A 15,703-nucleotide genomic window follows, 5' to 3' on the forward strand; every position below is an offset into this window, starting at 1 on the left:
GCTGTAGTGAGTTGCGGTAGGTGACAAGGGACTGCCACTGCCCCGTGTCACCCGGTGCCAGCACCCCGAGCTGCTCCCGCGACACCTTGTCCAGGTAGGTTAAGCTGGGGAGGGGCGACAAAGGTATGGGGGGGGGGGGTCAGTGAGGTACTGGGGGGGCACACAGACACCTCACATCCCCCGAGGGTCCCCGCGTTGACCTTGAGGACCCCAATGGGACCCAAATAGACCTGAAAGGACCCTCCCAGACCCCGCCCTAGGGTGCCCCCCCCAAATAACTCACAGCAAAGCTTTATCTGGGCGCAGCACACAGGGCGAAAACTCGCTCAGCACCTCCAGGAAGGGTAAATTGAGGGGTGGCAATCCCGGTTCTGAGCCTGGGGTCTTCTGGAAAGCGAACAGAATCCCCTCCCTGGCAGGGATAAAGGTATGAGGAGGGGGTGACACCCCCAAAAATCCCCCTGCCCCCCCCCCCCCCCCCCATTCTCATCCTGTTGTACCTGTGGATGTTGAGCAGCAGCGGGCGGCTTCGGACCTGCTGGAGGCTGAAGAAGAGGGAAAACCTTCGCGCCAAGTCCCGGATTTCTGGGAAAGCTTCCGTCATCTGAAAGTTGGGACCTTCCTGGTGCAGCAGCTCCGTCATCAGCTACAGTGGGGGGCACAGGGTTAGGGGGAACCTTTGGACACCCCCTCAACCCCCCTTGGAGCAACCCCGGAGCCTCCCAGATCCCTGGATCTCCCCAAAGACACCCCCCAAAACCCCCTCCACATCGCCTAGAACCTCCCTAGAGCTCCCCAAAGCCCCCCTCAGACCCACCTGGAGACCACTCCAGATCCACCCAACCCCCTGGAGTACCCGCAGACACTCAGGCCTCTCCCTCAAACCCCATCCACACAACCTGGAGCCTCCCAGACCTCCCTAGAGCAGCCCTCCAGAGCCCCCAGGGGAACCCAGCCCCCCCCAGGCCCCCCCACCACACCCCCCCACCTGCTGCAGGCTGAGGAGCAGGGTGCGAGCCCACTCCTGCCGGTCGATCTGCCGGGTCAAGTTGAGCGTTTCTTTGATGATGTCCCCATAATCGCTGTAAAACTGGGGAGGGAGGGACAGGACCCAATGTGCCCGAGGTGTTGTGGGGACAGCGGGGACCCGCCCCAGTGTGCCCGGTTACCTTGGTGTAGTGCTTGAAGACGTCGGAAGCGGCGCTGAGCTCCAAGACGCCGTAGATGATGAGTTTGCAGAAGCCGGCCAGCAGCACCCGGCGTCGGTGCAGCTCCTCGATGCCGCTCTCACTGTCCTCTATGGGGACAGAAGGGGACAGTTAAGGGAGGGACAAGCACCCTGCAGTGACACTGGGGGGTCACCCGGTGATTTACTGGTGGCCAAGAGCTCCTCATGGCTACAAGCAGCATAGAAGACGTGGTCCATGAGGAAGGCGGCCAGTTGGGATTGCAGCTCAGCACTGGGACGTAGCACCAGCGGAGCCAGCTCCTCTCGCCCGTCCTCTGGCAACCATGGCCCCAACACCAGCAGCAGGTCGCTGAGCACTCTGAAGGCCTGAGAACGCAAGGATGGGCTCGGCACCAGGGCTGGTTCCATCTCTTCCCATCCCTCCAGGTCCCTGTGTACCTGTTCCCGGACGCCAGTGTCCGTGTCGGACAGGCAGCTGTGGCACAGAGAGCAGAAGGTGATGACCTTGGTCTTCAGGCTCTGTAGCTGCTCCTGGGCAGGGGGACATGGTGATGTTTGGGGACATGGTGGCATTTAGGGACACGATGGCCTTTAGGGGCAACCCCAAATTGTCCTGGTGGCCACTCACCTCAGGGACATCCGTGCTGGGCAAGCAAGAGAGCTCCCAGAGGATGTGGAAATAGAGGCAGGTGATGGTGGGGACAAGGACCTGCAGGGATGGATATGGGTGAGGGATGTGCTTCAATCGTGTCCCCAGTGTCCCCCCAGCGCTGTGTCCCCAGGGTGGTACCTGCGGTGGCACCTCGCCCGTGTCCACGGCACGTTGCAGGAGCTGGGTGCAGGGATCAAAGAGCTGCCAGGGCGTCAGGTCATGGGCGCTGTGGGGACAGAGCAGCATCAGCAGGGTGAGGGGACATGGGGAACAGGGGTGGGGACATGTGAAGCATGTGGCATAGGACATGAGGGATGGGATGATGGGGACACAGGGAGCAGATGGGGACAGGGATGCCAGCGGATGGGGACATGGGGAGCAGAAGGGAATGAGAGCACCCAGGGGACCCTTGGGGACACAAACACAGGAATGGCGTGTGGCCTCCCACTCACTTGAACAGGATGGAGATCCTCTTCAGTGTGGCTGCCATGCTGTACACTTCCTCCTCGTCCAGGGACGAGGCCTAGGCAGGGCCAGGGTTGGGGATGCCGCATAAAGGGTTGGAGACCCACAACAGGCTGGGTCCCTTGCTGCCTCCCCCACCCAGTGCTTCCTAGACCAGCTTTTCCCTGCCAATTGTCCCTGCCCAGACCACGAGTATTTCTACAGGTCCTGGTGCCTCTCTTGTTCCCAGCCTGGCTCCATGTCCCTGTCCCTAGCCCCATCCCTGCTTCATGTTGAGGTCCCCAGCCCTGTCCTGACTCCATGCCCCTGTTCCCTCTACCTGGAGCATCTCGGTGACCTCCTGGTTGAACTTGTCTGCCAGCTGGTCAGCCAGGCGGCTCCGTACCCGGTCCCCGTGCCGCTGCAGCGCCAGCTCAGGGTCACAGAGTGCGTGAAGCGCGCGGGATGCAGCTTCCAGCACCGTCTGCTCCGTGTGTTTCTGCACCACCTCCTCCAGCTGCTCCAGCACCAGCTCCAGGTGCTGCAGGAGAGACACGTCACCTCCCCACGGGGACAAAGCCACCCAGGGCCCCCCATGGGGACATATGGACCCCCCTTGTGAGGATGGGGACAGCCACTGACACTCTGGGGTGAGGGGACAGCATGCTGATGGGGGGCACCTGACCACCAAAGGGGACATTTGGGGAACACGCTGCATCCCATCCCTGTCCCAACAGTTTTGAGGGGCAAAGCAGCTCAGCCCCAGTCCTGGGGGGATCAGATGCTACCCGGGGGGGTGACACAAACTGGGGTGACACCAGGGGAGAACACCTTCTCCAGCCGCCCGGTGCAGTAGATGCTGAGGTCGAAGCAGCACAAGACCTCCAGGAGCGGAGCCGCCTTCTCAGCATCTGCCGAAAACTTGGTTGGGGGGAACATGACAGTGAGAGGGTGAGGAGGACAACGGGGGGGGGCAACACCAACTCCCCCAAACCCTTGGGGATGCCAGTGGGGTGTCCCCGCTCCCCATCACCTTGCCCAGCAGCTTGGGAAGAGCCGGGATAAGGCAGTGAGTAAGGCGGATTCTTTCCTCCATCTGCGCCTTCCGCCCTCGGGATGAAGGCTGGGGACAAAAACAGGGGGTCAAGGGGAGTTCCTCCCAACCCTCTCCCCCACAATTTTGCCCCCTCCCATCCCCATTACCTTCTTGGCTGGCTCACGGCCCACAGGTGGTTGCCCCTCAGCTGCCTGGACCACACTGGCTGCCAGGATCTCCACCAGTGCCTTCTCCTGCTGGTCTCCCAGACCTGGGGAATGAGGGGGGAAGGATTGGAATGACAGGTGGAATGAGGGTTGGAATGCAACCAGCACCTCCCCATCTCCTGCATCATGGGGGCCCAGGGCATCCCAATACATTCCAGTACGAGTCCCGACTGCCCACCAGTGCGGTGGTGATGACATAGCCAACACAGGGACATCCCAGTGTTCCATGGCTGTCCTAGTGCTTCCCATTGACATCCCAGTATCTCTCGGTAAAGTCCCAACATGTCTCAGGAATGTTCGCCAGCATCTCCCAGTGCCTCCCAGTGACATCCCCGTGCCTCCTGATGTCTCCCAGTGTCATCCCAGTGATTCTCAGTTTCTCCCAGTGCCATCTCAGTGCCTCCCAGTGCCTCCTCCATGATACCCCAGCACGTTCTGGTGTCCCCCAGTAGCACCATACCCTCAGCAGGTGACTCCTCCAGCAGCAAAGCGCTGATGGTCTCCCAGTCCCGCAGCCGAGGCCCGGCGCAGTCCCACAGGCTGTCCACCAAGTAGGCTGCGTGCTCATGGAGCTGGGGATGGTGGCGACAGGGGAGTCACGGCCACAGGGACCACCCCACTGTCCCGCCTGGCCCCCCAAGGCCATCCTCACCTCGATCTCAATGAAGAAGGTCAGAAGGACCTGAAAGAAGGTCCTGTTGTCCCTGTTGTGAGATGCATCCATGCCCGCACCTTGCTGGGGGTCCAGCAGCCTGGGGACACAGGGACAGAGTCAGACGGGGGTCCCACATCCCTCCTGGCATGGGGACGGAGCTGGGGGACACGCAGGCACCAGGCACCCACAGGACATGGAGGGGGGGGTCCCATGTACAGCCCACTTTGGGGACAGACCTGGGGGACACCCAAGGGACAAGGATAGAGGGGTCTCATGACCCCCACCGTGGGCCTGCGTCCCAGGGGATCACATCTGCCTCTGCCCCAGATGTGCCAAACCCAAACACCGCCGATGCCATAGGCCTGTGCAGAGATAAACACATGGCTGGTGCACGAGCACAGGTGGCTCCCGTTGGATTTGGCCATTCCGGCATCCCGCTCTCATTAATGCTGGCACTAACGAGGCTGGGATGAGGGGAGCTGGCAGGGAGATGGAGCCTTGACTCACGCTTTGGCAGGCTCAGTGTTTTGGGGGGCTGTGTGTGGGTGATGGCAGCACTAGGATGGGCTGTGCTGGGTACTGGGTCTTGCTCACCGGCGGTACAGGAAAATCCCAGCGGCCGTGGCCAGAGGCCGGTGGGATACAAAGACGACCGGGTAGACGCTCTGGCAGTCCTCGTCCGTCAGCGCCTCCTCCATGTTCCTGTGCAGAAGGAAGGGTGGGGGGGTCCCCAAAGGCCTCTCGGGTGTCCCCTCATCCCCTGCAAAACCCCATCCCCACGCTCACTCCAGCATCAGTGTCAACAGCTTCACCACCTCCACGGCCACGCTGAGCTCCTTGTCGAGCACCATGGACACCATGCGTGTCTGGTGAAGGACACATCGGTGTCACCCTCCAGGGGGTGGGGGAGACACCCAAGGGACCCTCCCATGGAGGCCCCCTCACCTTGAAGCGCCTGGTGAAGAGTTCCATGTGGGCAGCCGTGTCCCGGTGGCCGTAGAGCCCCTGCAATGCCTTCACGCACCGCAGGCGCACCTCCCACTGCTGCAGTGGCAGCTGTCAGCAGGGCCCCATCCCTGCAGCCCCCCATGCCCCCCCCCATCGGTACCCACCTTGTCGTACAAGGTCCACCCGATGTACTTGAGGTAGCTGTCGGTGAGGAAGGAAGACGCGTAGGTCTTCATCCACGTCCCCAACTCCTCCATGCAGATGGCTCGGATGTCCGGCACCACGTCCCTGCAGTGCGCGGCAATGCCGGGGGTCTCCTGCCGCTCACCCCCAAATTTCTCCCCCACCCACGAGACCCCCCCGTTCCACTCCCGAGCCACCAACCTGTAGCGATGCACGAAGACGCCCTTGAAGATGGCGTTCATCGTGTTCTCGATCTCCTCCTGCTGCTCTCTGAGCTGGTGTGGGGACGTGGCGCGGTTCACCCAGGGCCCGTGCCACCGTCACCGTGCCGGCAGCACCGCCACTCACCTCCCGGCGTGTCACCATCAACGCCTCCAGCTTCTCGGTGGCGCGGCGGCCGGGCCCCTTGCTCCGCTCGGCCTCGTACTGCCGCAGGTTGTTCTCCTGGTGCACGCTCACGCTCAACGCCACCTTGACCAGCGCCGACATCACCTTCATGGCTACGACCGCAACGCTTGTGGGTACCGGCACCCCTTCCATGGGGTGCCCAAGGGGAGCCACCCGTGGGTGCTGCCTACCTGCCAGGGTGCTGGTGTGGCGGAAAGCCCGTACTTGGGAATCAGTGAGGCTGATGAGGAAGGAGATGAGGGAACCCATCAGGAACTCATCATAGATGATGCTGAATTGGCATCGCTGCACCACTGCTGTCAGCAACTCGCAAAACCCAGCCCGGAAACGGCGCCAGGGTCGGGTGTTGAGTGAAAAGGGATACTCGGATGAATCCTACATGAGACACGGATGGGGTGAGTGGGACCCCCGCCTCCATCGCCCACCCCCGTGCCAATCCAGCACCTCCTTGAACTGCTCCGTCAGCTGCTGGATGATCTCCGAGTTCTGCAGGTCCCTGAACATTTTTGGTGTCACCACACCTGTGGGGGAGAGGGAGAGGGGTGAAATGGGGGTCCCGCCAGCAGCACCGAGGGGACCCCTCCACCCTGGGGACCCCGACCTTGGCAACCGCAGGAACAGACAACAAAGTTGATGAGCTCCAAGAACCCTGCCTCACGGTCTCGCTTGTAGGTCTCCAACCAGTCGTCCACCACTGTCTGCGGGCGCAAAACCAGGTTGGGAGCCCCGCAAATCCCCCTTCTGCCCTCAAATCCTCACCCATGCGGCCCTGCATCCCCAGGGCGTGCTGCACCGGTTACCTCCACAGCAATTTTGGCCGATTTAACGGCTTCGAAGAGGGAGTTTGGCTCCGGGTTGACTGTGGATGTGCTGCTGCAGTCACCGCTTGGCTCCATCACCCGGGGACGCTTCCTGACCTGGGGGCAGACACATTGCAGGGGGCTGGGGGTGCCGTGGGTGGCACCCGCGTGGAAGGGGGAGCAGGGAGGGTCAGGACGTACATGGCTGTGCTTCGGCCCCGGCTGGGGTCCCCGTTTGCCGCAGGGCTGCAGCGTGGCCTCGAAGTCGCTGCCGGAGTCATCACCGCTGGCGAGATCCCTGCGGGGATGGGGTGGGGGGGGCTGAAGGGGTCGCTCTGGGTGCCCCCCCCCACCCTAAACCCCCCCCCCCCCCCCCGTCACTCACGAGGTGTCGGAGGGGGACGATGATGGCCCCACGGACCCTGGTGTGGAGCTGGAGCCGGATCCCTGCATGCGGGATGAGCGCCGGGGAACCATGGTGACAGCGAGGCCTTAGGGGATGGCAGGGGGGCACAATGGGTGCAGGCAATGGGGGACCCTCAGCCCTGACACCCCATGGTCTAGGGGACCCCCCCCCCCCAAGCACCCAGAACCAACCCCCCCAGCCCAGCCTGGGGACACCGAGGAGCCCAAAATGGCCCTTGGGGAGGGGGGGGCATGGGAGGAAGGAGCCAACCCCAGCGTCACTGCGTGCTCAGGCCTCCCCATGTCCCCCCGGCTCACTCGGGGGGGGCCAGCCCCCCGCCACCCATAGCCCCCATGGGCACAAATGGGGGTCAGGGCCCCCCAACCCGGGTACGTGCCGGCCGCTCCTGCCTCGCCTGCCGCCGCCGAGCGACCGACGTCCGGCCCAGCGCGCTCCGGCGGCGCCCCCTATGGCCTCCCAGTGACCCTCGGCTTCCTGCCCAGTGCCTCCCAGTTCCTCCCAGTGCCCCCGGCACCGTCGCTTCACCCTGCAGCTCCTGGGACCCCTCCAGCGCAGGGGACACCCCCGACCCCTCCTCCCCGAAATACCCTGAGGGTGCCCCATGGGCACCTCGGGTGGGATGCGGGTCCCTGCACCCCCCAATCCGCACCGTGCCTCGCAGCCTGGCGCTGGAGTGCAGCAGCCCCGACCACGAAGCCCCATCCCAGTACCAGCTCGGGCAAGGCAGGCGCATGGCAATGAGCCCAGAAGGCGAACAAACCTAAGCCTACGGGCAGCAGGATTGCCACCATGCACACGACCCCACTAACAGCAGCCAAACAGGAGTCAAAGGCAGCCCAGCGGCACTATTGCAATAAAGATGGAAAACAGATACAGCGATAAAATAGGAAAACTAATAGGAAACTAACAGAAAAGGAGAAGATTTAAAACACAGCTCTCAGAGCCGCTGACCTGAGCTTCAATACAGAGCTGGGGGCAGTGGGGAAGGGTGTGTGTCTGAGAGGCTCCAGGTGAGGCCATTGGGGTGATAGGGACCTGCTGGGCACCCTGAAACCTTCGCTCAGCTGCAGCTGGAAGGGAGCAGCTCTGCCACGTCCACTGCCACCTCCAGGGCTGCCTTCCCAGCACCTCGGCACCCTTGGAGCGAAGGGGGAGCACAGCCAGCACCTCAAAGCATCTTCTCAGCAGTGACACACAGAGGGGGCAGCAGTGAGAAGCGCCTCTGGGGTGCCAGGAGTCACCCCACACATCAGGCTTTGGCATCTGTGGCATCAAATCTGACCGTGTGAGGAGCTGACCTCGTCTGTGTCTTATCTCACCCTGGTATAACAGCGAATCGCCCTGGCTCGGGCCCCCCTGCACTGGGACAGGGTCATTGCCCAGAACCGGCCCCGTGGGGCTCCGGCTGACGCGAGGGGCGCTGATGGGTCCCGGGGCTGCGGGGCGAGGGGAGAAGCCGCTGCCGAGAGCCACAGCCGGGGTTAAAGGGGCAGAGAGGAGCGGTCCTGGTGGGCACCGGTGTGGAAGTGGCGGTGCCGGGGCTGCGGCTGGGCTCTGCCCCCCAGCTCCGCGTGTTCTGTCCGTGAGAGGAGAGAAAGGGAGAAGGTTACAGAGAGGGGAAGGAGAGGAGAGCCGTCTGTGTTAACCGCTAGATGGTCCTGTTTCCCAGCTTAAAACATAGCTCCAAAATCCAGCCAGGCCCGGCTTTTCGGTAACCTGGGTATCAGTGAAGAACAGGGTAACGCTCTGTGTAATCAACAGTCTGGTCTGGCTGCTTGAGTTGACACGGTGTTCGGTATCATAGAATCATAGAATAGACAGGGTTGGAAAGGACCTTAAGATCATCCCCACTAGAGATCAGGGAAGGATACCCACATTTTCTGCTCAATGCGAAGATCAGTAAGGGATCTGTGATGCAAACCCATGAAGGGTTTTACTTACTAAGAAGGTACCCTCTCCATGCATACACATACAATTATCACAGCAGAAGCACAGTCACTGCCTGCTTCTTGGATGCAGATTGATTTTTAGGCAGGGAGCGTTGGCAAGGTTCAAAGGGAACACGCTAAAAGGAGGATGCTGAAGAAAATATGTGTATACGCTATTGATCGCGTTAGCTGTAGAAAGACCTTTTGTGCTAGCACAGACGTAGAGTGCTCTTCATATTTTGCAGTTGTCATCCTGAGTAGTCTGATTAAACTCTTGAAAACTTGGATGAGGAAGACACTTCTTTTAGCTGTTACTAGGTTGAAATCAGAGAATGGAAGAGTATTGCTGCAGTGAAATAGTGTCATTTGTACATTGAGCTGCTCCCCGTCTGAAAGCATCCTCATAGAGAAACTGAACAACAGAGCTGTTATTGAACCTACACTTCACCCTAATGGGGTTGCAGCATTTCTTATTCAGTCTCCTCCCGGTCGTCAGTCTCACAGGAGCAGAGCACCCCTGCATCTGTAAGGGTGTCAGCAAGAGAGCCTGCGGTGACACTGCCCATCTCAGCCCCTGCAGAATGGTGCTGAGGGAGTGAGGCACCTGCCAGTTCAGATGCTGTCGTAGCAATCCAATATTGCTCAAGGCACGAGCCTCACGCGGGTGCCACAAAGTTGGTCAGCGCCTGCTGAAGCACTGAATCACAACTGATCCCATCAGCTCCTTGGGTGCTGTGTTGCAGTGTGGCCTAAAACTTACGTGTGGACAAGTTGATCCCAGTCATGGGTTTAGGGGCTTAGAGCTGCCATCAAGTAAGATCCCAAGCAAAATGCAGTGGTGGGACAATAGCAAGAGGAGGAAGGGCTGGGAAGGGACGCACGGACTCACTGCTCCAGCTTGCTGGCCCTGAGAGCTCCCCACTGTCCATCTCCTCCCCACACCTCATCCCCACCATGAGCGTTTCCCCCCGCAGACTCCTGCTTCAGGCAGAGCATCTCAGCCGGGCAGCACAGAGAGCTTGGCTCTGCTGTGCAGGGAGCTGGCAGCCCGTGCTGCTCCGTTCTGCCATGTCCCTCCATCCATAGGGATGTGGCAACGGTCTCCTCCCCTCTGCCCCCCTCCTGGTGTGCTGGGGGTGGAGGTGGGGTCTCAGCACCCTGTTATGCGCTGGCGCTGTCCTCAGCTCCTGATCAATGGCTTTCTGAGGGTTCCTGTCACAGTTCTCGACCCCTCCTTCTGCAAACTCAGACTGCTCACGGGTGCTGCTGACGTGCTCCTGGCCCCCCTCTTGGCTCCCCCGCACTCCTTTGAGCCCAGTTCCTCCCAGTATAAAAGGCACAAGCCCCCAGCAGCTGCCCTGCTTCTCCTTGGAGCAGTGGCTACCTGAGGAGTGGCTCTGGTGCAAGCAGGTGAGTGCCTCTGGCTGTCTGCTTTAGTGATTGTCCTGCCTCTTTCTGCCTGAATGTCCTTTTGTTCCTTCGGAGCTCCAGCCTTTCTGCACTGATGTGCTCAGCCGTGCTCTGTGCTCGCTAACTTCTGCGCAGGCTTTGCACTGAAGGGACCATGCTAAACAACTGCAGGCAGTGTTTAGCCCCTGCATGGAGAGCACAGCCTCTCGCGCTGCTCAGCCCTGAAATGAGCCATGGTCCCAGGCCTGGTGTCAGCAGAGATTTGGTCTCATGTGGGGATCTCCAGCACTGCTTTCAAGCAGGAAAGCTATTTGTGTTTGCATGGGAGGGGGTATGCACAGCGCTGATCTTGAGGAAGATGCTGTTTTAGGGTTTACAGTGTTAGTAGCACCTTATCTTCTGAAGACATCTCTTCATCAGGGACTGTAGTGCTAGGACAAGGGGTGATGGGTTCAAACTGAAACAGGGGAAGTTCAGGTTAGATCTAAGGCAGAAGCTCTTCCCTGTGAGGGTGCTGAGGCGCTGGCACAGGGTGCCCAGAGAAGCTGTGGCTGCCCCATCCCTGGCAGTGCTCAAGGCCAGGTTGGACACAGGGGCTTGGAGCAACCTGCTCCAGTGGGAGGTGTCCCTGCGCATGGCAGGGGTTGGAACTGGATGATTTTAACATCCTCTCCAACCCAAACCAGTCTGGGATTCTGTGACATCCATGGGAGGCTTAGACCTCATGGATCTGCAGCAGAGCTTGAGTTTGGTGTGCTGAGAGCCCCTGTGTGCCAGGCTGGTGTCCCATGGCTTGTGCGAGGCAGACTCACAGCAAGCTGTGATGCTGTGGCTTCACTGTAATGTTATTAATGGCTTTACCTTTCCCCTCCCATGCTGATAGGAATTGCTGATCTCTCATAGATGTTGCCCAGTCAAAATGTAAGGGCTCTTTCTGCTCGGGGACAAAGCAGAAGCAGCAAATTGCCCAAGGGGCAGCGGTGCTGACTGCTGCTGAGCTCCAGGGGAAAATCAGTCCTGACACTTTTCATTGTGCTTTGTTGAAACTAGTCAGTTTTCCAGGCTCCGGGGGCTCATTCACCGGTTGGAAGCTGAGGGCGCACACAGAGTGACTGCAGGTCTTGTTTTTCAGCTCTCCCTTTGGAAGAAAGCTACAGGTCTGTGGGCTAAGGCAGGTCTAGACCCGTGCTGCTCACAGACCACCTCCAGCCCCATTACTTGTGGAAGGACTGTGAGTGGCTAAGCAGATTTTGTGCTTATCTGTATAGCCTACTGACGAGGTAGGGCTGGGGTTAGAGATGCTCAGCAGTACACGGGGTTAAGTTTGTGGCATCTCTTCCTCAGTTTGTCCCCATACAAATGGGGTAGGATGATTAGGAGGAGCAAAACTTAGGGAGGATTGGAGGTGCTGAGCCCCCTCACTCTTTAGGGGTGTTACATACTGAGGAGCAGTGGAAGCCCTGAGCAAAAAATGGCAATAAGTAAATAATGGCACTGTAGAAGGCAGCCAGAATGGTGGGGACTTGAGACACAGGATTGCTTAGGAGAAAGCTTGTGCTAAAAGCTTTCCCCTGTGTTTCTGTCTGCCATCAACAATGAGCTCCAGGCTAGCTCTTCCTTTCTGTCACCCAGTTCCCAGGCAAAACTAGGCAGGAGGTAATCTGGAAAGCCTGTCAGCAGCCCTGTAAGCACACCGGGGAGATTCCCCCAAACACCATCATCTTGTCTCATTGAACTTCAGGCTTTGCTAAACATGGAGCAACGTGAGATAGATACACACCAGCTGAAACCGAAATTCAGCCCGTGGGCTTTTATGTGCCAAAATCTGATTGGCACGAAGGTGGCATGAGATACGCAAGTTAGAAAAGTTAACTCTCAGTTCTGTTGAAATGGTGGGTTAAAATCAGTGTTCTCTGAGTCGCCTGCTGAGTAGCTGTTGGTGCGGGATAAAAACCCCCAACAAGCTTTCCGTGATGACTGGGGCTTCAGGAGCATTTGACTTTGCATTTCAATGAGACACAAGCACGTTCTCCACATGCTGCTGTTGCATTGCCTGCGTGGTGTGCTCGGGAGCATCTCTCATCAAAAGATGTTCATTCCTGCTTGCCTGTACGGAAAGCAGACTAAGATTTTGGCAGCCACAGGGGAAAAAACCCACCTGGACACAAGGAGAAGCCTCTGTGCAGGTATCGACAAGAAGATTTCCTATAGCTCTGTACCTGCATATCTGCCCCAAGTGATGCTTAAGCAAATGGGCTCCTGCTGACTCTGTAAGCAGAGGCTTGTGTGTTCATGGCAGACTGTCCTTGCACGGCATGTGGGAATGCTGCTGTGAGGAAGCTCCTACAAACTGCCATTGACAGGGTCAGCAAGGAATTGGTGACACAGGCAGAATGTTCCCTTTCATAGAATCCCAGATATCTTTGGCTTGGAAGAGACCTTAAAGCTCATCCAGTTCCAACCCCTGCCATGGGCAGGGACACCTCACACCAGACCAGCTTGCTCCAAGCTCCTGTGTCCAACCTGGCCTTGAACACTGCCAGGGATGGGGCAGCCACAGCTTCTCTGGGCACCCTGTGCCAGCACCTCAGCACCCTCACAGGGGAGAGCTTCTGCCTAAGAGCTCATCTCAATCTCCTCTCTTGGCAGGTTGAAGCCATTCCCCCTTGTCCTGTCACCAGTGAAACACATTTAGTTGTACAAAGAGTGTGTAAAATGCAAATGTCAGACATATTTTGCAAATGAGGAAAGGATGAAAGGCAGTGGCTAAAACAGACTTCGGTGGCTAGTGCCCATGCTCATACAGGGGCCACACAGAAAGTCAGCAGCAAGCTCAGGGCCAGGACTCGAGTGCCCTATGAAGCTAAGAGAGAGGCTTTCACTGGTGGTGAGCAAAACTCTCTGGCTGCAGTTACCTCAGTAGATGGCTCACTGCATAGCCTTTGCTTTCAAACAGAAATACCCAGGAGAGCCCCAGCACCAGTGTTTCACAGAACTGAGTTGTGACGTGGCTCTGATAGACAGAAGCGCCCGTTACAGTCAATACCTTCCTTCACCTTGAGAGCTTTAACTCATAACGTGTTCCCCATGTTCACTTACCTCCTCACAGCCTTCCCACCGCTGCTCCATCATGTGGCATCCAATCTTGTGGACACCGCGTGCCAAGTGGTCACCAAAGCACTTAAAGATGGTCACTGTCTACCTGCTGGTGCTCCTGGTATCGCTCAGCTTCGCTTCAGGACAGAGCAGACCATTTAAACACCAGATAGACAACAGGAGTAAGTATGAGCATCACCTGATGGAATGCAATGGGCTTGAATTTTCAGCTGCATCCTGTGGAGCTGCAGTAGTTCACAACCACTTCTATACAGTAAGAAGAAAGCAAGGGCCAGAAGCTTAAGTTTGCTCTACAGACATCTTAATTTCTGCCTGGAACCACGAGTTGTTTCAAAATCAAAATGCAAGTCGATGGTTGAAGGGTTTCCATTTAGAGATGCTGTGAGGAAGCGAGGCTGGGGGGGGACGACAACACAATCCTGTATCACCTGAGTAAAAGCTAACACACACACAGGCCAAAAGGTTTTTGAGGAAAATCTGTATCAGGAAATCTCATCTTCCCCCAAGGAGCAAAGGCTGGTAACTGCATGTGGATGCGGGAGAGGAGGTGCAGGGAGTAAGGCACATGGGCTCGCAGTGGGACATCTTTCCCCATTATAGAGCATTAGTGATGGTGGGGACCTTGGTTTTTATGTACCCAGGTGAAGAAAGTGACCTTGTTTGGGTGTTGGTGGGCAGGAGGGGGTTAAACGTGGGGGAAGACTTCAAACATGCACTGACAGAGAAAAAAGTACAGCCAAAGGGGGTTTTTCTCTGTTCATGCATCGAAATGCACAGGGGGAAAATCCTGCTGCCTTGCCTGAAACTTTCCTATGATGTGGATGATCTGTAATGCACTTCAATTCAAATGTGTCCCTGTTCCTGACAGTCCTTTGGAATGATTTGGCGTTTCCTTGGGGTGGCATCATCTCCAGCACTTTGTAGATATTCCCTCTTGTTGTATCTTAGTCTTTCAGTATAACGTATACCCCCCTCCACACCTGCTCTAAACCTAGACGAGACTATTAAAGGAAGTCAGGTATAAGTGCACTTCAAATGCTTTCAAAGAAACAAAGTCATCCATTGAAACAACTTCCTAAGTGAACAAGAATTAGGTTTTTATGCTGTCATCTCACAGGAACCCCCCTGCAGTGCAGTGGATTTCTTCGTCTGTAGAGTTAGTGTACCTGGTGCATATAGCAGCGATGGAGCTGGATGGTTGGACTTCAGGTCTTTAGCTAAGAGAAGACAGTTTTAAAGGTGGTGGAGGTACTGTGGTGTTTGTACCCTGCACCCACACCTCTTCCGAGGTTCAGATCAGTTTTAAAGCATCCTGTGCCCTCCTGAATCTGATGGGTACTTCAGCTTATGTTAGATTACAAGGAATCTGGAGTGGGACTTTGGACAAGTGCCTGTAGGGACAGGACAAGGAGAATGGCTTCAACCTGACAGAGGGGAGACTGAGCTGAGCTCTTAGGCAGAAGCTCTTCCCTGTGAGGGTGCTGAGGCGCTGGCACAGGGTGCCCAGAGAAGCTGTGGCTGCCCCATCCCTGGCAGTGCTCAAGGCCAGGTTGGACACAGGGGCTTGGGGCAACCTGGTCTGGTGTGAGGTGTCCCTGCCCATGGCAGGGGTTGGAACTGGATGATCTTAAGGTCCTTTCAACCCAAACCTATCTGGGATTCTATGATCTGCAGGTTGCAGCCCAGACAGACCAAAGTTACTTCTGCATCTGAATCTTCTTCCTTTGGGCTTTACACACGGAAAGCAACCCTCAAAGACACCCCGAAGTTGCGTGTCTGGCTGCAGCCTTTCCCCTTGTGTTTTTCCTTGGGCTAAGCCATCCAGCACTCTCCAGATGTTCAGGAAATGTTGCCTGTAAGTGCAGTGGTAGATGCTTCATGGACTGCTTTGAATTCCAGGTCCTGAGATCGATCCTTTTTGGTACGTGGGCCGTGGCGTGCGCCCCATCGGTCGCTTTGGGAAGAGGCAGCTGAGGAGCAACCCTGACAGCCTAAGGCCTGTGAGCAGACACCTGGATTATATCTTGAACACTTTGTGGGAGCACAAAGTGTTGGACACACAAGGCAGTGACTGGTGACCTCTGTTCCCTGAGGTGGCAACCCAACCTCTGTGCTTGGAATCACATCCTCCCCTGCACCTCAGGCACCCAGTTCTGCTTTTGCCCAGTGATCCCACCCTGCTCTTCTTTCTGCTCCTTGTGCAAGTTCCTTCACAGAGAAACATGTTCAGGGTGCAGGTAAAAGACAGTGCATGGACACTAGAACTAAGTGCCACCATA

At 57.6% G+C, this 15,703-nt stretch overlaps 1 protein-coding gene across 1 annotated transcript; it reads right to left on the reverse strand.

Annotated features, from left to right (window-relative positions):
- Positions 1-10: 10 nt before the first annotated feature.
- STAG3 (STAG3 cohesin complex component) lies at positions 11-7,012 on the reverse strand (the record flags this gene model as incomplete). Its single annotated transcript, XM_065666042.1, has 28 exons — positions 6,928-7,012; positions 6,744-6,840; positions 6,543-6,659; positions 6,344-6,440; positions 6,187-6,263; positions 5,913-6,117; positions 5,683-5,834; positions 5,536-5,609; positions 5,316-5,439; positions 5,149-5,247; positions 4,990-5,069; positions 4,798-4,905; positions 4,201-4,300; positions 4,009-4,120; positions 3,489-3,592; positions 3,319-3,408; positions 3,117-3,206; positions 2,626-2,826; positions 2,294-2,364; positions 1,980-2,067; positions 1,818-1,898; positions 1,628-1,720; positions 1,375-1,555; positions 1,170-1,297; positions 989-1,090; positions 501-646; positions 284-412; positions 11-104 (listed from the first exon to the last, which is right to left on the reverse strand). Coding segments are annotated over exons 1-28 (3,108 nt in total), but the record flags the coding sequence as incomplete, so codon positions are not given.
- Between the last annotated feature and the right edge of the window lie 8,691 nt (positions 7,013-15,703).

This window comes from Lathamus discolor, chromosome 2 (assembly GCF_037157495.1).
Source record: "Lathamus discolor isolate bLatDis1 chromosome 2, bLatDis1.hap1, whole genome shotgun sequence".
Taxonomy (NCBI): Eukaryota; Metazoa; Chordata; class Aves; order Psittaciformes; family Psittacidae; genus Lathamus; species Lathamus discolor.